The sequence below is a fragment of the Euprymna scolopes genome, chromosome 10 (genome assembly GCF_053919585.1).
Source record: "Euprymna scolopes isolate OS-2025 chromosome 10, ASM5391958v1, whole genome shotgun sequence".
NCBI classification, from domain to species: domain Eukaryota; kingdom Metazoa; phylum Mollusca; class Cephalopoda; order Sepiida; family Sepiolidae; genus Euprymna; species Euprymna scolopes.
The window spans coordinates 69,886,437-69,913,724 of record NC_136491.1 but is presented as its reverse complement, the minus strand read 5'-3'; the positions used below and the strand labels follow the sequence as shown (position 1 = coordinate 69,913,724).

Here is a 27,288-nt window from a genome sequence, read left to right as displayed (position 1 = left end):
CATATGTCGTCATGATATTCAAAATGTTGAAATATCAGTTTTCTTGAAAAGGCTTTCATCACTTCATATAAAAAGATCAGCCATCAAGCTAGAAAAAAAATGCATTTAGCATTCATCGCTTCTGTTTCTTTTTGTATATTATATATTTCTTTCTATTTTTCAAGGGAAAGTATAAATCTAGTCAGGATGCATAATGCACTAAATTCGTATTATAAATTATAGTTTCACGGTCTAATAATCACTTGCATGTTAAGCTGTGTATTCCTATGGAAATTTAATCGTATGCCTACACTCATGAAATTTATATACTAAATATTTATAAATGCAATCTTACTTCATGAGAAATAACAATAAAAAAAAAAAAAACAAGTCATAAAATAATAAAAAGAGACATCAGCTGAGAAAATACTTGGAATTCCAAAAACTATCATTTGATGAAAATGCTTCATTTTCTTAATGGAGTTTTTTTCCTTCTCCTCTTGCAATCAAGTGCTTCAAACTGACAGTGGCTTTGCTGATCTCGGACTGGGGTATGGTCCTGTTTATTTCTAGAATATCCATCCTCCCTGGCTTTACCTTCTCTGAGAAAGGGTTAGTTTATTGTTAATCGTTTGAGACATTCCTATCGGAGAATAGAAACAGAACTTAGGCATTTTTTGAAAGCCACTGTGCTTATTCTAGTCTGCTGGCTTCTCAAAAGCAGCCATGTGTCAAAGAAATAAATATTATCTGCATACACTAAATGTGGACTTTCAACCTCGTGGGGAGGGCTGTTGGACAAAAAGCTGATCAAAGTGAAATTAAAATCATTTTACGCTAAGTTTATATTAGCAAACTAGAATAGTGTTTTTCATTTCTCTTTATGAAGATTGATATCAAGGTATAATGCTACTAAACCCTCAATTGCATGATTTTTATTCTAAAAAAAATGCCTAGAATTGAAGGCCTAAATTTAAAAAGAAATTTAAATTCAAGGAATATTACTTAATTTGTCAGATGAATTTATGTCTATTATATTTTTATAAGCAAGAAATTCTGTTATACTTTTATAAGCAAGACATATCTATTATATTTTTATAAGCAAGAAATTATATATATTATATTTTATAAGCAAGAAATTATATCTAATATATTCTTTAAGCAAGAAATGATACCTATTATATTTTTATAAGCAAGAAATTGTATTTATTATATTTTATAAGCAAGAAATTATATTTATTATATTTTATAAGTAAGAAATTATATTTATTATATTTTATAAGCAAGAAATTATATCTTTTATATTTTATAAGCAAGAAATTATATCTATTACATTTTATAAGCAAGAAATTATATCTATTATATTTTATAAGCAAGAAATTATATATATTATATTTTATAAGCAAGAAATTATATCTATTATATTCTTTAAGCAAGAAATGATACCTATTATATTTTTATAAGCAAGAATTATATTTATGATATTTTATTAGCAAGAAATTATATGTATTATATTTTATAAGCAAGAAATTATATCTAATATATTTTTATTAACAAGAAATTATATCTATAATATTTTTATAAGCAAGAAATTATATCTTTTATATTTTTATAAGCAAGAAATTTGTAGCAGATCAAATTGCAGTGAATACAAGCAGAAGCAAATTCTTGCGACTGAAGATTTTGAATATGCTTCCATCCTGGCTTGTCCAATCATAAGCCAGCTCTCAGTCACGTAACTGAGTTTATAAAAGATTAAACCGGTAACATACTCTCTTTTTCTTCCTTGATTTTGGACTGACAACAACTACACTTGAAAGAGACTTGTCACCCTCCCAACTTCTTTCTTAGGACTCAACAGAACTCACCCGGTGTTTTGGCTTGGGATTTGACTAAGACGTGAATACAAACAAGATAACTTGGCTACTTTTGCGCACGAATTTCAATGCGGTACATACACAAACACTTTTACCATCCTACAGTACTGTCTGTAATCTTTTGTGATGCATGTTTCTACTACTGACTTCTAGGAGACAAATAATATATCATGGCTACACACCATAACTTCAACACACACACACACACACACACACACACACACACACACACACACACACACACACACACACACACACAAACTTTCTCTCTCATTCAACAAGCCTCTACTCTTTAATCTACGTCGCAACACAAGAACATTTTCCATAACTTAGCCGTTTCCTTATTTTTACTAACGAAAATGGTCAATAAAGCTTTTTTTAGACTTCTTGTCTTCCATTTCTACATTTTAGCGACCACAACGAGACGGCAAATATGCAACGTTCATTGACCTCATATTTTACAAATTATATCTATAATATTTTTATACTGCTGACTAAATCTACTAAATTGACATCTCCCAACCTGAGAGCATTAGCCAGAGATATTCAGAGCAATCAAATTGTACAAAAGTGAGCATCATTTGAAAACAAAGGCCACATTTTATCTGAAAAATAAAACAAAATAAAATAAAAACTGTGCATTAACTAGACTTTTAAGTGCATTAAAAATGGGAAAAGTTATAGCCCGTTGACTCCAAATGAGTGCTTTATGTCAAACTTCTAGAGTAATTGTGGTATTGTGGTAACTAATCCCTATTAATCCTTAACTATGCAGCGAAAGTATACCATAACAATTTACTGCACCTTATCATAGCAAAGGTCCATACAAAATTTTAGCTAAATCAGTCCAGTATTTTCTGAGAAAAAGTGAAATGGATGGACAGACAAAGAGAAGTATAATATGAATTGTGCTGAGCATCTGTGGAAACGCACAAGTGTAGGAGTCGGGCCTACTTGCAGTGAAAAGCGAACCCGGGACCTTTCGATTACAGATCAAGTCCACTAATGAACTACACCCATCTTACCCCAAAGTAACGGTTTGGTTTCGCCCAACAGTTACGAAAAGAACAATTCGTATGCATTTTCGTATCATGGTGTGTCGATTAGGCAAGATTGTTCGGTCCTGCTTGGGAACGTGTGTGTCGATTCAATGGTATTTGTTTGTGGCGTGTCGATTTGGCGGTGGTGGTTGAAATTGCGTGGATGAATTTATTAAGGACCATGCCATCACTTGTGAAAACAAGTATATATATATATATATATATATATATATATATATATATATATATATATATATATATACATTTTTTTCTGGCGCTCTCTCCTTCGTGTAGCGACATGAATAACCTAAAAAATAACAGACTCCAGATTTCTAAATACGTTTGTGTCACGTGTATTTGATGTGCCATGTCTCCATCCCATGAGTTTCATTTTTTTTTTTACTCACATTCATCCCTAAAAAGGCATATTGCCACATGGGAATTTCGCCTGATACTAGGCATGCAGAGGAAGAAAGGAAAGTTATCACATTGAAATTGTTTCAGATATTCATTTAAGAAATTTCCATACATGATTGCTGGAATTATTTGGACAATATGTTCAATTCAATAAATTTAGTAAAAATAAAACAAGCTTCAAATACAATGTAGGAACACAGTGGTAAAAATTTATACAAAAAAAAAGAAAAAGATACAATAGCCTAACACGTATCCCATTTTGCCTTAAATTGCTGAATCGTTGCTGCATTTACTGTATCTCCTGGAAGTCTATTACAAGGTTCAGGAATGAGAAAGCAATTCTCTTCCGAACCAATCAAAAATGTCAGTGAAACACTTTCTGATTATGCCTGTGCAAACCACTTTTTGGTGCTGGAGTGAATAATAGGCCATTGAGGAGATTGTAGTTCAAAATAAGATCACCATATAATTACAAGTTAAGCTTCTTAAATCTGCTTTTCTTTTCCTTGGCATTCAAGTGTCCTTCTTCATATAAATTCACTATCAAAAAGTTTGGTGGCCCTTTTATAAAGTAGTGTTTTTTTTTGCAAAATACTGTTTGTTTGTTTTTTGTTTTTTTTGCTTAGATTTTTAAACTTTAATTCTAATCATAAATTAATTTCTGGCCACTATTTAAAAAAAATTCTATCTTTTTAGACGGTTACGCATAAACATTCTAAAAAACTTGGCAAAAAAAAATTATATAAAAGTTAGAGTAGGAGGATGAATGTTACATATAAATTTAACATAAAATGATCCCCAGGTTTCAAACTATTCTAACTTTTTAAGGCAGTTAGCCCTCAAAATTATTTTGAAATTTTTTCATGTTGAAAAATTCTATAAAAAATTTATAATCACTTATCCTATAACTAAACCCGAGTGACAAATTACAATCCTAAAAAAAAAGAAAAGAAGACTCTCTTAACCCTGCGTCTAATTCTTACTTAAGTCTACCGCTAATTTTAGGTCCGAGTGGTAAACCTCATCCTAAAATTAACCCTTTCAACACATAACCATCTTAAAAAAAAAAAAAAAAAAAGAAAAAGATTTTCCTCGCCATCATCAAAAAAACACTTGTGTAGATGATAAACCTGATAAACACTTCATTTTGGGAGATTAGGTAAGAACGATTGCAAAGTAAACACATTTAATTAGGGAGTCAATTTGTTAAAACTTCTATGAAATGTTAAAATGCTGAGCTAGCTTATTTTTATAAAGGTTTCATGATATTCACTAACAAATTTTACACATACATGCCAAATTTCATTGTTTTATCGTAAATATTTTTTGACAGAATTTTATCAATGAAAAACAAATACAGACTCAAAATGTTTTTTTTAATTATTTTTCAACTTAAAATGCTTATATTTCAAAAAGTTATAGACGAATTTTGGTGATTTGAAAACTAAGTCTCCAACCAATTTATATTTTATATCCTATGTACATAGCAAAATTTAATTTTTTTGTGAGCATTGTTAATAAAAATCTACGATTATGAGCCAACATTTCTCTAGAAAATGGCTGCCCAACACACAAAATATTTGACACGCTTTAAAGTTGGTAAGTTTTCATCAATATTGTTACATTAATTTAATATTTATTTCATGGAATCTGTTATATATTTAATCAATATAATAAAGCATTATTGGTTTTTTTTATGGAAATCGCTCCAGACAGGGCATGAAACCACTTGATGTAAGGAGTTAACAAGAACGAAAAATAATTATCACAAAGACAGAAGATGCTATTGAAAAGTGTTGTTTCAAGTTTAAAATTAAGGGGAAAACAGTCAGCAGGAAGAGAGTTTCACAAGCCTGTGATTCTTGGAAAGAAACTACCGGAATAGGAAGGTGTATTACAATGGGGTATCAAAACAGCGACTTGATGAAGATCACTAGACCAACAAGTCAAACGAGCCGGAACAAAAGAAGCAGGAAATAGATCAGACAATTTTGAAGAACACATATCATAATATTTATAGAAAAGACTGATACTAGAAACATCACATCTGTGAGAAAGAAGTAGAAAAAAGATAAAGTGGGGCCAATTAAATTACTGATACGTTTCTACACCTTATCAAGAACACTCAAATGGGGCAGAGATTCACCAGCTCAAATATAACAATACTCCATACATGGTCTGCTAGTAGATTTGTAGAAATAGAGAATAGACTCATGTGAGAGAAAGTGTTTAGAACAATAAAATGAATCACTTTATGAGAAGCAGAAATAATAATGGATCTAATATATGTACTCCAAGAAAGGTTTAACGAGAAATAAAGACCAAGATGTTACAGAGACGATTTTTCCTCAAGAGCAGAGCCATCATGAGAATCTCAGGAAGAAAAGGGACACACCTACGATTGAAAGACACAAGTGGAGTCTTAACAGGATTAAATAAAACAAGCCATTTTGTATCTCAATCTGCAACTAAACCCAAGTCAACTTATGCATATTTCAACTGATTGGAGGGAGATGGACACCAACATAGAGAGTTGTATTGTCAGCATAGAGACTAATTTTTTGACAATATTCTAGATCATTAATATAGAGAAGAAACAGATTTGGGCCTAGAATAGAGTCCTGAGGGACACCAGCATTGAGAGGAAAATAAAATAAAGAGACACCATACCGAGTTACAAGCTTTGATCAGAAAGAAAAGAACTTTACCACCAATACAATAACTTCAAAGTTTATGTAAAAGACCAGAATGCCACACTGTTAAATGCCTTCAAAATGTCGAGTTCAATAGCATTACCCTCTCCTGAATTATCCATAAACCAAGAGATCTGCTCAGGTACAATAGTTAAAAAATCAGCAGTTGAACAAAAACCACGAAAGCTATACTGAATGTCACGAAAGAGGCTCAGATTTTCCAGATAATCAACAAGCTGGTCGTTGACTAACCTTAGAAAAACTTTGTTAATAACAGAGAAAAGACTAACAGAATGATACTTAGTTGGATCAGATCGATCACCAGCATTTTTAAAGATACGGACAACAGAGCACTCTTTACAACCAAAAAGAAAACATGATTTTGATAAACAGAGATGGAATAACTTTTGAGAGGGTAGAAGAAAGTTCAGGAGCACCATGTTTGAGAATGACAACAGGAATTGAATCAGGACCAAAAGATCAGAAAGAACCCTAGCAACCATCTTTGGAGTGAGAATCAAGAGACATCAGTTTTCAAAGGAAAATCAAGAATAACAACACCAGAATCATCAATAGAAGAATTGTCAGCAAAAATACAAACAAAGAGATCAACGTTATCCTTAGCAGATGAAATAACATGGATACCATTAAAAAGACGTGGAATAGCAAACTTATCACAATTGTAGATTCTCCAAAAATCATGAGAGCCAAAACTTTTTAGATGAGATAGTCACAAATCCTTTGAGAGTAGCAAGACTTAACCTCAGAAATTGTTCTCTTGCAGGCATTGCTAGCTTTTCTTTATAATTTTCTAGAAGCCTCAGAACCACCCTACGATAATGATGGAAGTAACGATTACAATGTTTTTTATTAAACTAAGAGTATGGATTTTAAAATATATTTTTTAGAAATAAAATTAAAATGGAAGGATTTCTTGAAAAATATTGGTAAATTTTATTCATGTAAATTAGGATTAACAACTCTTGTATATTATTTGGATTCTTCGGACTACTGTTCTCATCTTGAATGTCATTTTCATAATGCTTCAGTCGATGTAACCTCTGACCATCTTCAGGTGTACCTTGTTGGACTCAAGAATCTTTCTGTTGAACTCAGAAATCTGCATAGAATTTTGAACGGAACTCTTTATTTATTTATTTGGCTAGAGTACTTGGAACAATTCAGTTGTAAAAGTGACATTTTTCTAACGGTTGAAGGTTCAATCCTCAGTGTGGGTGACCAAAAATACAATTGGGAATTACCTAAGACTTCTATTCAGTCAAGGCTGACAGAATGAGAACATGTTACCTACCCCTGTGAATTATATAAAGAGTTCTGTTTGAAATTCTACGCAGATTCCCGAGTCTGACAAGATACATCAACCGAAACATTGTAAAAATGACACTCAAGATGAGAACAGTATTCCGATGAATCCAAATAATATGAATAAACAATCCTCATCTCAAAAATTCAGAAACGTAACAACACTTGCATTACAAAATACAAAACAAAAACGTAACAACACTTGCATTACAAAATACAAAACAAAAACGTAACAACACTTGCATTACAAAATACAAAACAAAAACGTAACAACACTTGCATTACAAAATACAAAACAAAAAGAAAATCATTTCAATTTGAAAAGTAATTGTTGATTTCTTGTAATGTTTTAAAATGCAAAATCTGTTTATTAAGCATAACTGTAGACGTAACTTACACAAGTGATATTATCCGAGCTATCGAAAGATTCAATATGACTCTAAATCAAACCAGAATTCCATACCGCATCGACCGCCACATGGGTAACCAAGGGTCGCTACTTGGTGTGCCGGCACTACCCACAGCTACCGACAAGTTTACTACAGCACGAAAACTTAAGCTAGCAAAATGTAGACATACCATCAAAATATCCACCTTTAATGTACGGACACTTCAACCCACATCTCAAATATCAGAACTTGTTGCTTCATCCAAAGAACACAATATCGATATTGTGTGTATTCAAGAGCACCGTCTCTTCCACAACGACATGGACATAAAGTACCATGAAATTGGTTAGATCTGGACACTAGTATCAGCATCAGCATGGAAAAATTCAACAAATAGTACCATTGGGGGAGTAGGACTTCTGCTTAGCCCTCGAGCATTGAAATCATTGAACAGTGCTGAGAAGATAATACAAAGGATAATTCTTGCTACCTTCAGTGGTAATCCTGCTACTACTGTTATTTGTTGCTACAGCCTTACCAACGTCAGTGATAAGCAAGAGATCCTGAATTTCTATGATGAACTCTCAGCAATAGTGCGCACAATCCCCAAACATAATTTATTGGTTATCGGGGGTGACATGAATGCACATATAGGATGGGAAGACAACAAGCATAAGTTATCTTTCCATCATGGAACAAACCGAAATGGAGAGTATCTATTAACTTTTCTCCTTGAAAACAACCTACAATGCATGAATACCCATTTTCAGAAAAGACCCGGTAAGCTCTGGACCCATCAATCCCCAAATGGAGACAAGGCACAACTGGACTATCTTTTTATGAATAAGAAGTGGATCAATAGCTGTCATAACTGTGAAGCTTATAGCAGTTTCTATGGTGTGTCTACTGATCATAGAATTGTAACCTCCAAGTTGAAGTTAAGCCTATGAGCGAACAAAACTAAAAAAACCATCTAGATAGCCCTACAACTGGTCACCGTTGTCACATGACAATCAGATCAAACAGAGATTCATCTTCGGACTGCGAAACAGATTTGATGCTTTACAAGCACAAGAGCAGGAACCAACTGCTAATACCACCTATGAAAACTTTGTTAGATCGCACCAAGAAGCAGCAAAGAAGTGTATACTTCTGAAGCCTAAGGTAAAGTGAAAAGTACCGTGGGAAAATGATAAAATAATATTAAAACGAGAAAAGTTAAAAACATAATCAAAAAGCAACATAAATACCTCACTTGACAGAATACAAAATTAAGGAAACAGGCACTTCAAGAGCTTAGTATGATGTACCTATCAGAACAACAGGAGTATGTTCAAGAACAAATAGATCGAATCCAGAATGTAGCAGATAACAAACAATCCTATCTGGCTTGGCAAGTAGTAAATGAGATATCTGGATGCAAACGACCTACCAAAGCTAAGTTAAAGGCAAACACTCCAGAAAATGCATGTTAGAAATGGAAAGCACATTTTGAAAAGCTACTCGGAAACAAACCAGAAGTAACAGACCAACTAATTCAGCCGATTGTTGTACAGGAACTTGATATTGAGAAGGGTGATTTTACAATGGAGGAACTTCTAAATGTACTAAAGAAGACCAAGAATTGTAAAGCTGCAGGCTTAGATAACATACCTCCTGAAGTATGGAAGACAGGTGGTTTCAATGACATATTTCTTAATTCATGCAATTCTGTATATAATCAAAAAATTATTAATATATGGAGGGAAGGATGCATACTTCCCTTCCCCAAGAAGGGTGACCTAAGCATACCAAGCAACTACAGAGGAATAACACTTACTCCAATTGCAGCAAAAATCTACAATGCCATGCTTCTCACCAAAGATCTCATCAACCAAAGATCGAAGAAGTGCTCAGGAATAACCAGAATGGATTTAGAAAGAATCGCTCTACTACTAGTCAAATACTTACTGTTAGAAGACTAATTGAAGGAGTCAAAGCAAAAAACATTGAGGCAGTCATGATCTTTGTAGATTTCTCCAAAGCATTCGACTCTGTACATAAAGGAAAAATGGCCAGCATATTAAAAGCATATGGCATTCCAAATGAAGTCATTAATGCTATCATGATGCTATATGAGCACACTCGAGCAATGGTCAGGTCCCCAGATGGGGACACTGAATTTTTGCGACATCCGCACTGGGGTTCTACAAGGAGATACTCTTGCCCCTTTTCTTTTCATTGTCTGTCTGTACTTCGTACTTCACACCTCTGTTGATATACACAACATGCTAGGCTTCACCCTAAATGAATCCAAAAACAGACGTCATCAATCAGCACACATAACTGATGCAGATTACGCAGACAATATTGCTTTGTTCGCGAACAACACTGCTGATGCGCAAACACTGTCACGTAAGCTAGAAAAGTCTGCAAATGACATTGGTCTCCACATAAATGCGGATAAGACAAAGTTTATGACTTTCAATGTGAAGGGAGAGATCAGGGCTTTGGTTGGATCGACACTGAAAGAAGTCGCTGAGTTTACGTATCTGGGCAGCAACATAGTTTCCACAGAGAGAGATATCGGAATTTGCATCTGAAAAGCATGGACCACATTGGATGGGCTACATTCAGTATAGACTTCGAGACTGGCTGACAAACTGAAAAGGCAGTTCTTCAGGGCAGTGGTAGAGTCTGTCCTTGTTTACGGTGCTACAACTTGGACACTCACCAAAAGATTGGAAAGAAAACTAGATGGCACATACACCCGTATGCTAAGAACAATATTAAATATATCTTGGCAAAATCATCCCACGAAGCAGCAACTTTATGGCAATTTACCTGCCATATCTAATACCATCAGAGAAAGACGCCGACGATTTGCCGGTCATTGTCTGAGGAGCAAACATGAATTGGTGAGTGATGTATTGCTATGGACTCCATGACACGGACGCGCATACATCCACCAACAAATAGCACACAACGCCAACTGTGAACCTGAAGATCTGAGGCAACTGATGGAAGACAGGACACTCTGGAGAGGAAGAGTCACATTGGTCCGGGCAAGGGGCCCGTCATGATGATGATGATGATGAAGCATAACTGTAAATGTAAAAAAAAAACAAACAAACAAAAAGTTCCTTTTATGTTAATAACATAATTATTGAATTTTAAATTCTGTTAGAAAAAATTTGTAAATTAAAATATTCTGGCAATGACGTATATTTCCTTATCTGAACCATTTCCTGTTTTGAAAGTCCTTGGAAGTAAATGGTCTTAGTTAATTTGAAGACCGTAACAAATTATGTTTCCTGATTTCTTTTTTTTTTTTGCACCAAAATTTTATTCTTGTTTTTAATTTAATTACAAACAAAAACAATTTCTTTAATTAAAAATTTTCAAAATAAGCTTAATCATTTCATCATTTCACTCATTTTTTTCCACAATTTTTTAATAAGAATAAAATTAATAATAATTGATTAGTAAATAAATGTCTGAAATTATATTCTGAAACAAAATGTTCATTTACTTCAAAAACCAAACTTTAATTTAATGCTGTAATCGCTAGCAGACATTCTTTTTCTTGTTTTTGTTGCACTAAAATTATTTTTATTATTTTTATTGCATACAAAATTATTTCTTTAATTTAAAATTTTAATAAAAGAAAAGGTTAATCTTTAAATGTAAAAAGATAACTCGATATTTTTTTACAATTTCAGGAATGTAAAGCAAAAATAAAATATTGTTTTTAAATATAATAAATAAGAATATCCAAAAATTACTTTTTAAAACTAAATATTTACATTTATATTTACATTTGTTTAATATGTTTATCTACAGAAACATTTTCATGGAAATAATGAACATTGAATGTAGCATTAATTTTTTACATAAATTTAATAAAATATGGAAAAGAAAATGAATGAATTTTAAGTTAACATATTTCCCCAAATATAAATTTTTAATACTGAGTAAGTAAATATTACATATTATTAGCATGGTTTTCAGATTGAGTAAAGGACAAGTCTTCAAATTAACAGTTTATTTCCTATAATTTTCAAAACAAGAACTGGTAATAAGTATATATGCGTCATTGGCAAAATTCCTTATAACAAAGTAAATCATAAAATATTTATTGTCTTGGATGATTCATTGATTTTATTCATAAAAAAATATGCTAATTATACCATGGCAATTACGAGGGGTGTGCAATAAGTAATGCCCCTGACCCACTTCCCATAGCAGTAGAGCAACGAAATTTGGCACAGTTATTAGTCTTTCTCTACATAGGAACCACACAGAGTTATGCATTTCTCCCATCGTTTGATGCAGCTCTGGAGACCGCTTTTATAGAAAACTCCAGGTTGGTCCTCCAACCACGGCGTGACTTCAGAAATCAAGGCTGCATCATCTGGGAAACGCTTTCCTTTCAAAAACAACTTCATGGCTGGGAAGAGGTGAAAGTCAGAGGGTGCAAAGTCAGGAGAGTAGGGAGGATGGGGGAGGATTTCATAACCACACGCCCGTGCTTCTGATCTGGTGACATGCGAGTTGTGGACTGGAGCGTTGTCCTGCAGGAGGAGGGTACCTTTGTTGATCTTGCCCCGCCTCTTGATTTTGATAGCTTCCCTTAATTTCCTTAAAAGTGAAGCATAATAGGCTCCTGTAATTGTGGTACCCTTTGCCAGGAAATCTGTCATCACTACTCCGTCCTGGTCCCAGAAGACTTTGAGCATGATCTTGCCAGCGGAGGGCTGAACCCTTGCCTTCTTTGGAGGTGGTGAGTCCAAGTGCTTCCACAGCATTGACTGGGCTTTGGTCTCTGGATCATAGTGATGGACCCAGGTTTCATCCTGTGTAATCAGTCTTTTGAAAAACTTTGACTCATCTTCTTGGCACATCTCCAAATTCATCCTCGAGCACTCGAAGCGTTCTCACTTCTGGAATGGTGTAAGCAACCTGGGAATCCATCTGACAGACACCTTATGCATATGCAAATGGCCATGAATGATAGTTTCCACAGACTCTGTACTAATCTTGACATCTTGGGCTATTTGGCAAATAGTAATGCGCCAATCTTCCAAAATGGCAGCCTCAACTTGACGAACAGATGCCTCATCAATGGCAGAAGGTGGGGTGGGGGGGGGGGCGACCAGGTCTGGGAACTGTTTCCACAGACTTCTAGCCATGTTTGAATTCACAATGCCAGCATTTTACAAGGTCATATGATGGGGCATTATTACCATAAGTTTCTTTCATTTCATCAAAAGTCTCCTGTGGTGTGCATCCTTTCAAATACAAAAACCGGATCACTGCTCGACATTCAACAGGTTCCATTTCACACCTGACTCAGTTCAAACATCTGTAAAACAGAAACCACAATTAGTTCAGAGCTGTAATTTGTCACATTACCCGTAGAGATATAAACCATTGCACATGCAAAATTTCAGCTAGATCAGACAACTGGAAGTGGGTCAGGGGCATTACTTATTGCCCACCCCTCGTATTTCTCTTTTAGTTTATGGCCATTGGCCAGTTATTTTAATTTTTATGGAAATCGCTCCAGACCGACAAGCCAATTGATGCTAAAATAATATATCAAATTTTAGTCATTCAATGAATTTAAAAATTTATAATGTGAAATGTTTGAATTTCAAATCAAGAGATTTTTATTATTCTATGTAAGAAAAAGAATACATTTGAAATATTATAACTCCTTATCCTATAGGATTTCGATGTCTACCATCTCTTCAGAGAAGAAAATATTAGCAAATAGTTATAATGGAATTTTGCTGGAAAATGCCTACTTCGGACCATTACATTGTGATGTGGATTACTCAAAATACAGTTTGGATCATTTTACCACACTGCTATCAAAGACATTCACTTTGGATTTTACTGCCAGTAATATCTTGTAAAACATATAATCACAAGTTTCCATACCAGTTGATTGTTAGATAATTTTATTTTGAAGTACATATATATATATATATATATATATATATATATATATATATATATATATATTACATCAAGGTGAAAACTATTCAATGATAAGTCTAAGATGGAAAACAGCAATCCTTCCCCCCTTTGTCAGAAACCTTGCTCATGAGATGTGAAAACTAAAGGACAAAATAAGGGAAGTGAGAGTTATACGATTGTCAAAAGTAAATGCAAGGCCTACTTTCTATGCTAGCCAGTTTTTCATACCATCCAAAAATACGTCTTTGGCATCATTCTGGCAAATATGGACTGTCTCACTTATTAACAGACATTTTTTTTAGTAGAATAGGATAGGGTTTGGCTTGGTTCTAAGAGATGCATCCTCTTAGGCAATACCTCTTCTTTCAAAAAGGGTATCACCAATTGCCATAGGCAGCCCTATCAGGAAATGCAGAGGAGTCCACTTGCGGCTATTTTTGCATTCAACTAACAAATTGTGCTTGTGGAGAGATGGTTTTCCCTACATTGTACTACATTTTGCTGCATTGGGAAGCAAGTAGATAAAACCATATCCCATCACAAGGATTGATAGTTTTGCTGTTTTAAAGTATTTTATGAAGAAATAGCGGACAATACAGGATGTTCACTTATTTCTACATTTCTCGCCATTTCCAAATAGGGTCTTAATTTTTCTTTTAGGTACTTAGGCAAAATATGGAGTGTGCTAAAACCAATGTTTCGTTAGTACATTCCGGCAGGTTATGTAAACTATTGAAAGGTGCCAAAACATTTAGTCAATAAAATTGCAGCAGTTGACAATTCGCAAGTGCAATAGAAAGATTCAATATTTTACTTTTAATTGATTAAAGTCAACATCTCCATACCACACAGAGTTAAAAAGGAGTAGGCAAAAAAAAGTGTTTATGCAGTTTACTAGCAATGCTATTCTTTAATAGGATTTTTTATTAAAATTCAATTTTTACACTATCTTTTATTAAATTGTGAGGTGAAAGTACAGAATAGTTAATGAACCCCCCCCATCTCCATGTTCAGAATGACTTTCTAAATAATGTTATTATTTCAGTATGGTTCATAGACTGCACAAGTACAAAAAAAAAAAAAAAACCTAAAATAAAACAATTGTTTGCTATCAGTTGCTGAACTATATTTTCTTCATAAGAAAAAAATAAGTATTTATTCATGAAACTTACCATACAATGAGTGTTTTTTATCATCATTTGAACATTTTTTTAATTTTTAAAGTTTCTTAGAAAACTTTATTTTTCATTGATTTTCTTTGTAAGAAGAAAAAATTGTTTTTCATTGGAATTACCATACGATGACTATTTTCTTCTTAATTTATGTTTTTTTCTTAATTTTTAACTTTTTTTTAGCGTTTGAACATTGGCCAGCATTTTCAAAAAATAAAAATAATGAATTTTTAATTCGGCATATTCTATCGGGTTACATAACCAGAATATGCCAACAATAATGTAATCCATATTCTGTGTAAGTACCTTTCTTTAGGATACTCTGTCTATTAAATATAACCACCATTGACCTATGCTAACATTCACGCATAGACAAATGATATATACAAGGGTCGTTCTAAAAGTAAAGCTATTTTTTTTTTTAACTCAAACAGTTGAAAAACTACAAAGATGGGAGTAGTACCATCAAAGCAAGCAACCTTCTATGCTCCAGAAGGTATTTTTTCTACATACTCACCACCATTCCAAATGCATTTTTGTCAGGAATTCAATGCTTTTGACTCATGTCAGGGTTGCTTTTTTAGTCTCACACTGTCAATATCTGCAACAGAGAGATGAAACTTCCAGATCATGAATGCATAAGTCTAGTCATCATAACAATGCAATTTGGAATCCCATCTGATCTATTCAGGCAGAAGAAAAATAGGAGGTATTACTTTTGGAACACCCCTCATATATAATAGGTTTTAGTTAGAGACAGACACCAAACATCCATTATATAATAGTTTTATACTAGTCCCTTAGATGTCAACTGTAGATTTCTTTTTTGCCATCATCTCGGCTTGGAGTTAGTATGGCTAAGAGATAAGTGAAGAGAGTATATATTAGGAATCAGAAGCGAGAAAGAGAGAGAAAAGTCAGATGAAAAAGATTGAAAGTAGGTATCACAAACAAGCCTAGTTTAAAGTTGCATTTCCATATTATTTTATTTATCTATTTATTTATTTTTTTTTTAAAGAGTAATGGGATGTTGCCCAATGTTTTAAGACTGGTTTGATCGAATAATTATTGCTTCCATTATGATGAGTTTTCATCTACAACAAATTTATTACACTTGTTCAAAGCCTCTTTTTATTGTTATTAGTGTTGACACGGTTAATCAGAATTGGAATTGGTAAAAAACGATTTATTTAGGCATATTGGAATTGGAAAAACAATTGTCCTTATTTTCCAATGTTAATAAATCTTGTTTTTGTGAAACACAAAATTTTCCATTGCTAATACAAAATTCAGCACGCCAAGGTGAGGAAGAAAAAATTAGCAGTAAATATGTCGTGTAAGGAAAATCTGCAAAAGAGAACTTACAAGCAAAAACAAGATCACTGCTATGCACGTGATGACATACAACTTTCGCATTGTCAACTGGTCACAAAAGGACATAAACAGACTAGACACTAAAATGCGAAAAATGCTGACATTGTACAGAACAACATACAGAAACCAGTGTCTGCCTAGGCTATATCTACCCAGAGGAGCAGAGATTCTCTCAGAGATGGACCCTGTGTGACTATCGTGAGCACCAGACAATATCTGATAAGTTCTAATAATAAACCTCAAAATGGTGCACCAACATCACAAAACAAGAGCCAGCAGAACAACTTTGATCACAAAACTAGCCAAACATTTTGGACAAGACTGTATTACAAATGAGACAGAATCAGCAAACAAGTTTGCTACAGAAATAGTCCAAAAGAGTCATCAAAAATATACCAACTTCCATTGTAAAAAACTGGAAGAATGGGCCAAGTTTTTTCTGGATAAATTTACTCAGGTGTATATAAATAACAAAAGCTATACAGATTGGCTAAAAAAAAAGGATAGTTCCATTATGATCAGGAGAGGATTATAATGGCTGCTCAAGATTAAGGCTTGGTGACCAATGATTTTAAGAAAATGAGCGATTTCAAACATGACAGTAAGTGCAGGTTCTGAAGTAGAGAATGCGAGCTATCTGACATCCAACTGTAAGGTTCTGCTGGGGGACAGCTACTACTATACGACCCAACATATACCAGAAAGAACAGTTGGAAATAAATTATCCACTGTCCATTATTACTATGCAATCCTTACAGCTATGTACCTAGAAAACAAAGCCATAAAAATTGACAGTGATATAGGACAAGAAGGAAAAGGAAGCAACCTTAGTAAAGTTAGTGTCCGCAATGATGCTCGGTTAAAGAGCTGAGAGAGAAAAGATAACAAAATACCAAGGTTTTATGTACAACATAAAAAAAAGAACTGGAATCTTAGGAAGATCTCTATCATTCTAGTAATTATGGGAGCAACTGGACTCATAAAAAAGAATTAAAAACTTTTTGGCAAATATACCCGGTGAACCAAGTGCAAGAGAAATTCAAACAATTGTACTTAAAAGGATGGTCAGAATCTTAAAAAGATCTTGCAGTTGGAATATCTGAATTAGTGCATGAATGTTTGACATCGGGAAGGATGCCCCATTCTCAGCTTGAACAAAATGATAATAAAAAAAAAAAGAGGGAATGCTAATGATAAAAATATGTTGATTCTAAACTAATAGTATAACTAAAATCTATTGGTCACCCCCACAAATGTACTTTGAATATTTCAGAAAATGCTAAGCTAATCCTAAAATTAAAAAAACAAAACAATAACCACTTTATAACTGAATATTTAGATATCTTTTTTTAAGAATCGGAATCAGTAATTGTATTGGAATCGTCTCATCACTAAATGTGTCTTATCGTCCAATAATACACAAATTTTCTAATTTCAAACAAATTTTGAATGGTCATAATTTGATAGCGGATTGAGCTGCCAAAATAAATTTAGCAAATTTGTTTTGCAAAGATTTGTATTTACATCAAAAGTTTTGTCTCTTGTCCAGATTTCTTACTAAAGTCATGCAAATTGATCAAGTAGTTTTATTTTTAAATAAGAAAAACACATTTTATGAGCAATAGAAGAGCTGCTGTCTTGTCCGCCATTTTGAAAGCAATCTAAAAAAAAAAAAAAAAAAAAAAAAGACATAACTCAATAAATAATTCAAACATTTGAGAGTTTTCATTAATTGCTTAAAAATGATTTTCGTATTTAAAAATAAAACCATTTAATTTTCATGATTTTTGGAATATGATATTTTCATTTCGTCATGGGTACATACAATCATACAGATTGTTCTTTGTTTTTGTTTTTTTAATATAGGAGGAATTTTGGATTAGAACCAAAAGTTTTCAATATAATAAAAACAAAAATTTTGGTTTGTGATACCTAATGTAAGAAAATTCTCTTTTCTTTTATGGCAAGCATTCACTGATTTTTAATAATTTTTCATTTTCAGATGTTAATATTTTCAGTTTACTGAAAGTATAAAGAACTGGAGCAGAACATCATTTTCTTTTTTAAAGATGATATAGGTGCAGCTCACCAGGTAATAGGGCTACATCAAGAAACTCATTCAAAACTAAAACAAACAAAATGTATTTGGTTCTTTTTACATTTAATCCCGATAATCAAGTGGATTAGACATTACAAATTGTACATAAAAAGGAACAAGCATTCTTAGTAATATTATGCAATCAATTCTGTTTATGATTTTCAGCAATTCAAACAGAGAAACACATTTTATGTCCAAATAATTAAATTTATCAGCGTTCATAATAGCTTTAAAGTATTGTACATGCAGACATAAAAAAGGTTTAACTCAAGAGTCATTGTTTTTTCGTTTTTTAATACTTTTCACAAAATAAAATTAATAAAGTATCACAATTTATTCACAGTAGCATTATAAATAGACCGAGTGATTTTTCTTAAAAAAAAAAAAACTATTTAAAATGAATCCATTATTTGGACATATTCAAATATTTAAATGCAAAAAAAAAAAACAAAAAAAAAACAAACAAACAAAAAACACACAAGGACAAAGATATTGACATAAATCTTAAAATAATGGTATTGCTCAATTTTAGAATTTTAAATAACATTTTTAGATGTGTCTTTTGGTTGTGTGGTTTTACTAATAACTTTTCCATATTTTGTTTTCATATAATGAAAAGTTATTCAATCACGTTATAATTTATTTATTTATATTAAAAAAAAAAAACAAATATTTTACAAATCTTTTCATGCACTTAATTTGTTGATTGTGAAAGAGATGCTGGAATTAAAAACATGAGATCTTGTAGTTAAGAGGATTCCCATTGAAATTAATAAAAAAAAAAAAAAAAAAAAAAAAAAAAAAATGGCAGTTATCAATCTCAATAAGGAAAACAAATTTTCTTTCTGATTGTAAGAGGGTTTTTTTTTTGTTTTTTTTTAGAATTTCTGTCATGTCTGTTCTATAGAAAGACATTGCTTGAACAGCGGCATGATTGTGACCAGGACACAAATAGTTTTCACTAACAGCAAAAATGCTTTCCAACACTAATTGCATAAACTTCCAATAATTTATTTGATTCTTTCTCTACATTAATTCATCTATTGAATCTTAATGGATAGAGAAAATTTCCGGTTTCACTGTAAAGGCTTTATATTACATTGCATAGCAACGTCTCAATTGGTACAGCTACATCACCCACCACCAGTCATCTGAAACACTGCAAAGTAATAACGACCTTAGTGGGAGACCACAAATGAAATGACAACAGACAGGAAAAATTGGAAGTCATTCATGAAACGTCTAATCTCAACATGAGACATGAAAGTAAAAAATGAAAATAATTAAAAACAAATGTTGAATTAGAAAAATAATGAAAGATATATGAAGATTTTCTACCATGAAAGTAAATGATCTATAATGCTTATTGATTTGGTAGCACTAAAGATAGAACTCTAGATAGATTGTACAATTTCTGAAAGCACAAAATCAAGGATTTTTTTTTTTTTTTTTACAAATGCCTTTCTCCAAACATTATTTAATTGAATAATTGTATTCACATTACAGTATAATCACATTGCTTCTTGTTAAATCACTGAAGTGAATCGATATTGAATCGGGTCAGAACCAGATTGGTGACCATTTAGGAATACTAGGTGTTGTATGTAGAAGAGCGACAATATCTCTCTGCAAAAACTAACATTATCAAAAACAGATTGCGAACTGACAATCATAAAGAGATTTTAACCTTCATATAATATCCCTTTTTACTTGCCTCCTCATGAAGCCAGGGTTAAACACAACGTCGATTTTTAATGTGGGGAAAATTCAACTTTCAAAAAGGGCACTCTGAATAGAAACTTTTTAAAAATTGCCTCAATCTAGAAGGATTTCTCCTTCATTGAGGACAGAACAGATATTACACTTTGATTCTAGGCAGAAGACTGTGAATGTCTACCATTCCCAATGTAAAAATCATGAAGTTGTGAACAACATGCGATTTATATTATTTAAAAATTAATTCTCCAATGTAGTAACAGTTTTAATACAGAGGAACTAATGAAATTCCCCCACATCTAAATAAACACAAAAGTTTTTTTCATTTATTACTTCTATATAATCATCAAAACAGGTTATTTAAATCAATAATACAACATAGTGTTTAGAAATACTGTATATCAAGTACAGAGAAAAGACCCATAAACAGAGTATATCTGTCTGATTAGCATAACTACTTTTTAAAAAGTCTATAATAAATTAGTGCTTGGTGTTATTTATTTGGAATTTGATTGTGTTATTTTTCCTATAAAAAAAGTTAGTGTCCCCAATGATGCTGGGTTATCTGCAGCAGTTTCATTGAAATTAACTGTAATTAAATTTAATAATAATAAAAAAAAAAAAGTATAAATTACAAAAACTTAAAATATGCTCATTAATTATCAAGGGAGATAATTTAAATGAAACTATATCTTATAGTAAGCTAGAAAGATATACCAAAGAGGTATAACACTTTAGAGAGGGAAAGGTGATTCTTTTAAGGAAAAAAAGAAGAAAATTTGGTGTTGCTCTTATTCCCTCTCCTTTCTCTAGCAACACTCCAGTTTCGTGTTTTATTGTTCTTAAAAGAACCCTCACCCACCCATTGTCAAATTGATTTTTTCTTTTTATTATTTTTATTTTATTTAAAAAATAAATAAATTTTTATCAAATTTATCAAAATGTTAATATTTACTTATTTTACGTATTTATATGAAAGGTTTTGTCTTGTATTTACAAGAAACTTCTCAATGTTGGTTTCAAGTAGCTAATTTTGCAAACAAACTAGCAAAACCAGCTGGTATCTAATATAAGAAACAACAAACTGCACCGAAGTTTTTTTTTAAATTAATACTGATTTTTTTGTATTTGGTGGATCTTTTTATATTAGAGAATTTATTAGATTTTGCAAACTCTTTTGAATTTGTCTCAAATGAGATCATTAAAACTGAAAAGGCTTTTACAATTCTCATTTTATTAAAAGTCAGACAAAAAATTTATGAATGATGATGATAATCTTGCGGTATAGTTAACAGTCAAGAAAAAAAAATACAACTAATAACTTGCACTAAAATGTGGAAACCAATCCTAAGATTTATTATATCTGAATTTGTTATGCATGTGAAGCTGACTTATTGAAATGCAAAAATGGTTGATTTTTTTTTGGAAGTGGTTGCTTAGCTTTGAATAACGTTAAGCCAAAAAGACAGTTAAAAAAAAACAAGATCACTTACTCTGCCACTAACCCTAAGTCCGGACGCTTGTAACTCAGATTTCGTGTTAGGGAAAAACATCCATTTTGTTTTTCATATGTTTAAGGAAAGCTTCCACAAAATTCTAATTTTGAAATTTAAAAAAAACCCAAAAAAACTTGAAAGCAGTTTTAGTAAGTTAAGCGTAGAAAATTAAACTTTAATGCATATGGTAAAAGTTATTTGTTGTATATATTTTTTTTTATTTTAGAATTCTCAGTTGTTAACTATACTGCAAGATTACTGATGATGATGATGATGATAATAATAGTAATAATGATCATCAGGTCTTTGCATTAACCCTTTAATTATGATGTTCTTTTGCTTTATCTTACGTCCATTATGTTGTGGTTAAGATACAAGAATTCAAGATATAACATATCATTTAAAGTTTTCCGTCATCAAAAGATAATATACACATATATATATATTACGTATACTTAGTAAATTTAGTCCCATTTTATATCCGTCTTTCCAAAAGAAATCCTAGTAGACAAACAATAACAGAAAACATCCTTGGAAATGGCTTGGTCACGCCTTTTATGAATGACCACAACCTGTTAACATCTGCTAACTTACTTTCCTTAGAACATAAGAATTTTAAACCGGAAACAATATGAAATGCTCATAAATGGTTAAACACTTTGGCAATAGTTTTATGTTATTTTTAGTATCAATACTACAGGTTTTATAAAAGATTTCTATTAATATGGCAAATGATAAAAATGAATTTTATGTGAGATATTATGAAATCATTTTTCCCCTCTCTTCTTTCAATTCCAAAATGGGAATTTAAATTAAATAAATATATGGAAAATAAAAAAAATAAATAAATAAAAACAAAGAAGGCTGACAAACAAAATGTGAAAACAAACTTTGAACTTTCTTGACTGGATTAATGTTGTTTTGTTCATTCTCCATTTTGGATGATCTCTTCTTAAGTCAATTTTGTACACAATTTTTTAAACATTTTCAAAGAACTTATTTGTACCAGATATCTTAAACTCTGCCATAGCCAATATTATTTTTATTACTATTTATTTATTGTAATGTAATGTTCACATTGAATGGTCGCATGAGAGATAAAGCAGAAGTTATTAAATTCCTGCTAGGAAAATTTTTCACCGCTACAAAATGTTGCATCCTTCTGCCTGTTTTACAAGTATTTTAATAGAAGGTGCTCCAACGAACTACAAGCCCTTATCCCCCCCCCCACCGCTTCAATATAAATACCCCCAACAAGCAGCAAAATACCACCCCTACACAGTAGAAATCCCTAAATGTAAGAAAGCCTTCTACTCCAAAAGTTTATTCCTTAGGAATGTTAGACTTTGGAATTCCTTTCAAAGTTTCTGCTTCCCTGATTGTACTGACACACAAAAGTTCAAATGTAAACAAACACCTTGCTGCTCAACTCCCTACATAGAACCAGTGCAAATTATGTCCTAGATAGTAGCTCCCTACATTAAAATGGCACTGTGCCTTAAAAATGCAATTAAAAAAATAAAATAGATTTTGTGATATTGAAATGTTCTAAACATTCTTTCACCAATAATTTTTTCAAAACATTTGTTACAGTCTTTTAACCTAATCCTAAACAGAATTCTGTCAGCCACTCTGACTTAGGAGTAATGGTAAAAAAAAAATTCAATTAATTGTTCTAAAATGATACAAGGGGATCATTTTACATTAAACTTTTTATACAAAACGGATTTTAAATTCTGAAATAATAAAATCAAATAACTGTGTAAAAACGGTGAATCTCATATTTTCTTCTGGGGCAAGGGGTCTGCAGAGGATGTTACTCTACAAATATATAAAAAAAATAAATACATCTGGTCTTATCTTTTTTAACACCATTAATCCTCTATCCAATGTATTAAATCCTTTTTAAAATGCTTGTTGATAGTAAATTTGCCACAATACAAATATGGTAGTCACTGTTCAGGTTATTGTACACATTTCAGATATGTTATAACTAGTGTTGGGACGATTGTAATCAGAATTGGGAATTGTAAAAATCAGAACTTTTTGGGGGAATCAAAGTCAGAATTATTTGTGCCTATTTTTCTGACACTAACAATGATTGTTTACTTTTAGGTTTGTTTTTATTTAAAACTTCATTTTCCATTGCTAATACTAATGATAAAATGATACTTTAAAACCAATAAAATTAAAATCTATAGAGCAGCCTGAAAAGTATATGTTTACGTTTGCAAAAATATATGTATATATTACATAGGTTTTTTTATGGTAATATGAAAAACAAATTAAAAACAAACTCTATAGCTAAATATTTAGAATCTTAAAAAAAACAATCAAAATCAGTAATTGTATTAAAATCTGGAATTTTAAACAGAATCAGTAATTGTATCGGAATTAAGGAAAAATATTGTAATCGTCTCATCACTAGTTACAACAGGGAAGCGCCGCCTTGACGAAGATGAAAAAAGTTTTTCAGTCAATGTATTTGTACAATAGTGACTGAAGAAGTTTTAAGGTAAATAAAATAAAGTAACATTACAGTAATAGACTAAACAAACAAACAAAAAAAAACAAATCAAGCAAAACAAAATTGCTCTAGTCAAGAAAGTTCAAATATTACCAAAAGAAATTTAATCAATGTGGAATGTTCTTTCTGATGGAAATAAGAAAAATCAGCTCTGTCCATCATATGTGAGAAACATTGTTTCGTTTTTGAAAAAAAAAAAAAAAAAATCATGCATGAGAGTAAATAAAATTCTCTAAGCATGATGACATATTCAGTCTCCCAATGATGATATTCATAAAGACTCAATCTTTCGCAACTGTGGATGCTGTCGATATTGACATTTCTGTTTGTGCAATCTCTTCTTCATTTGATTCTTCATCCTCAATGATATTCGATTTGTTTTTCTTTTTAAGAGTACTAAAAGAGACATCAGCTTCTGACTCACTATATACTACAGATTCATGAGCTTTGTCATCAGTTATGGAACCGCTGTGCTCACTTGACATGGAAGACTTTTTACCCCTGCTCTGTTTGGCATCCTGAGAGTTCTTGGGCACACTCAGAGATGATCCCTTTGTATTGTCATCACTCGATTCCCATTTGGAGTGAGCCGGTTTTGTCTTTTTCCAAATCGCGCCTCTTTTCGGTCTTTTATCTTTCTCCCCAAAACTCGCCGCTTTGCCGCTTCTACTCTTCTCTTGCTTTTCAGAATTATTGCTGCCACTGCTGCTGCTCCGCTCCAAAACCGAAATATTTTTCTTCTTTTTTGTGATGCTAAACATTTTCAGAGGCTTTCCTGATTTCTTCTCCACATCAGAGTCAGAACTATCCAAGACGGTTGGTCTTTTTGGACAGCTCCTTAGAATAGCTTCATTGTCACTGTCCGAGGATACTGGAGATTCAACTAGAAGTTTCTGGCTAGAAGTCTTCATGTGTAGTTTTTTCACCGTCCCCTTTATTTTATTTTGCTTCTTTAGTTTAGCAACAGAGTCATCTGAACTTTCCAACGATTCAGATGACCCGTCATGTTGTTGCCGACTTCCTAAACCTTTAGATCGAGTTTTTTTTGAAGAGCTCTCAGTGTTACGTTTCTTGGCAAACTTTTGTTGCCTTGCTTTGCTCTTAGTGTATGTTTCGCTGTCATCATCCGATACAGCAAATGGACTTTCTTCTCCACTTGTGTACGCAGCATCATAATTGTATCGTGACTGCACACTCACAAAGTCGTTAACAATCTTGCGAGGCCGCAAGGCATTCATACCTGTTGTTGGCACATCAGCTATTTTGTCCCACACATCAGCTCTGGTAGGCATAGAGAATTCCTTTTGATTTTTACGTCTTTCTGAAGTTCGTTTCGTTGGAGACATGGACGAGTCCTCCATTTCTCTTTTTGGATCAGTCGTTTTTGACAACTTTTCACTACCAGCTTTCGTTGGTACTTTATCTTGAAATATATATTTTTTAATATAGATATTTGATAATTAATAACAACGTTTGTAATAGACTTATAATTTTGAAATGTAAAAATAAAGTCAATAATTAAATTTTATCAAAATAATTTTGAAAACTATGGAAATAAAAAAGGCACTAAGAATAGATACAGAAAAAAGTGTCAATAAAAATAAATTGTTAAAAAATATAGAGATGAAGCTGAATTTAAAAAAAAAGCGAGATTTACTTTTTTAATTTTGTATGAATGGTGAAAGTTATCACATTATAAAAAGTTTAGTTTTAACTAAATTATATTTTATCTTAAATATAATCGGATTATGTTCGGCACTTTAGAAAAACAGAAGAGGCTGTTTCATCTTTGTAGCAATTAAACAATGATAGAAGTATTTAGTTGTATTTTTAAAAACCCCATAAGAGTTAATATGTAAGTTTTCTGTGGGTTGCAAAAAAAAAAAAAAAAAAAAAAAAAAAAACGCCTATATAATTTAGAAAAAGAGGTTAATTTTTTTTTTTTTTTTTAAATTTCAAAATAGGATTAAGTTTAAGATACTTTTATTTTAAACTTTACTTATTATTAAAAAACAAAAAAAACAACAAACATACCATGGGGGTCTTATACTTTAGACGCCTAAAGTTAAAAAAAAAAAAAAAAAACCCAAAATATGCGAGTTCAACACTTTGTTAATATTGTTAAGGAAATTAAACTGATAAAAGAGAACATTAAATTTTTTTCGAAAAATAAAAATATTTTTAATTATGAGTATTAAAACTTAAAATGAAAATTTACGAAATATATTTGTTCAAATTTCGAGTATTTTCTTGAATGTACAATCAAAATTAAACACGTTTTAATTGCCTATTTAGTGAACAACGACAGAAATGGAGAATTATGGGGTTATTTGCTTATGAGGAAGACAATTTTTATCTGATAACACAGTCGTCTTACGAGAAATTTTTTAAATTTATAAAAAAAAAACAAAATCGATTAAAAAACGGTAAAAACAGAAAAACTTATTTTCCCCTTAAATAATTTTTCTTTCAGAAAAGAAACGAACCGCAAATCCCTTTTTTCGTTCTCACTTTTAAAAAGGGAATAATAAGTTCGTAATTCCATAAATTTTAAAAGGACGAAAACAAATAATTTGAATTACTTGATGTTTTTTAAAGAGAAAAATTGGAATAAAAACAATGACATATGAAAATAAGTAGTTTCGATTTTAAAACCAGTGTAAATATTTTGACATTTTAAAATCAGTGTAATTATTTGTTTTTGTAGATAAGAAATTAAGCTTGTCTTTCGCCTGAAAGATTTATATATATATTTTTAGTTCTTTTTGGTAAATCTTAAAATTGTGAACTTTGGTTTGCGAATGATTAAAAGAATATTCTTTATAATTTCCTCATGATGATGATGATATTTTCATCCGATGCTGCTGCTGATCTGATTAACTTTAAATGCATCATCCGTGGCGAGATTAAGGCATTGAAATAAAAGATGAAAGAAATGTCGGACAACTGGACATTTGATGTCAGGTATAAGTTGTGGACGTGAAAAACCAAACAGCCATAATTCTACACATTTAAATCACAGAGAGGTTATTGTTTTATGGTTTACTATTGTGTCTGACGACATGAACAACTTCCTTAAACGATGTTGCCGGTGATTTTCTCGTAGATGTCCCAACCTATAAAAACATCCGGGTGCTCCCTTTTTGTTTTTCACTTAATTTAATCTAAATTTCGCTTCTTTTCATTACAAACGCAGTTCATTTACAAGTTTATTTATTTTAAA

At 31.8% G+C, this 27,288-nt stretch overlaps 2 protein-coding genes across 2 annotated transcripts in view; one reads left to right on the top strand and one right to left on the bottom strand.

The window, feature by feature from the left end:
- Nucleotides 1-400: 400 nt before the first annotated feature.
- The window catches only part of LOC145286080 (lysosomal alpha-glucosidase-like), a 141,848-nt gene continuing 114,960 nt past the window's right edge, over nt 401-27,288 (top strand). Inside the window, exon 1 of the mRNA XM_080134751.1 lies at nt 401-530. The gene's annotated coding sequence lies outside the window, so the exon portion shown is untranslated. The remainder of the gene's footprint in view (nt 531-27,288) is intronic.
- Nucleotides 18,369-27,178, bottom strand: LOC145286081 (uncharacterized). Its single transcript, XM_080134752.1, has one exon. The coding sequence runs from the start codon at nt 25,424-25,426 to the stop codon at nt 24,347-24,349; it is 1,080 nt and encodes a 359-aa protein (XP_079990878.1). The 5' UTR covers nt 25,427-27,178; the 3' UTR covers nt 18,369-24,346.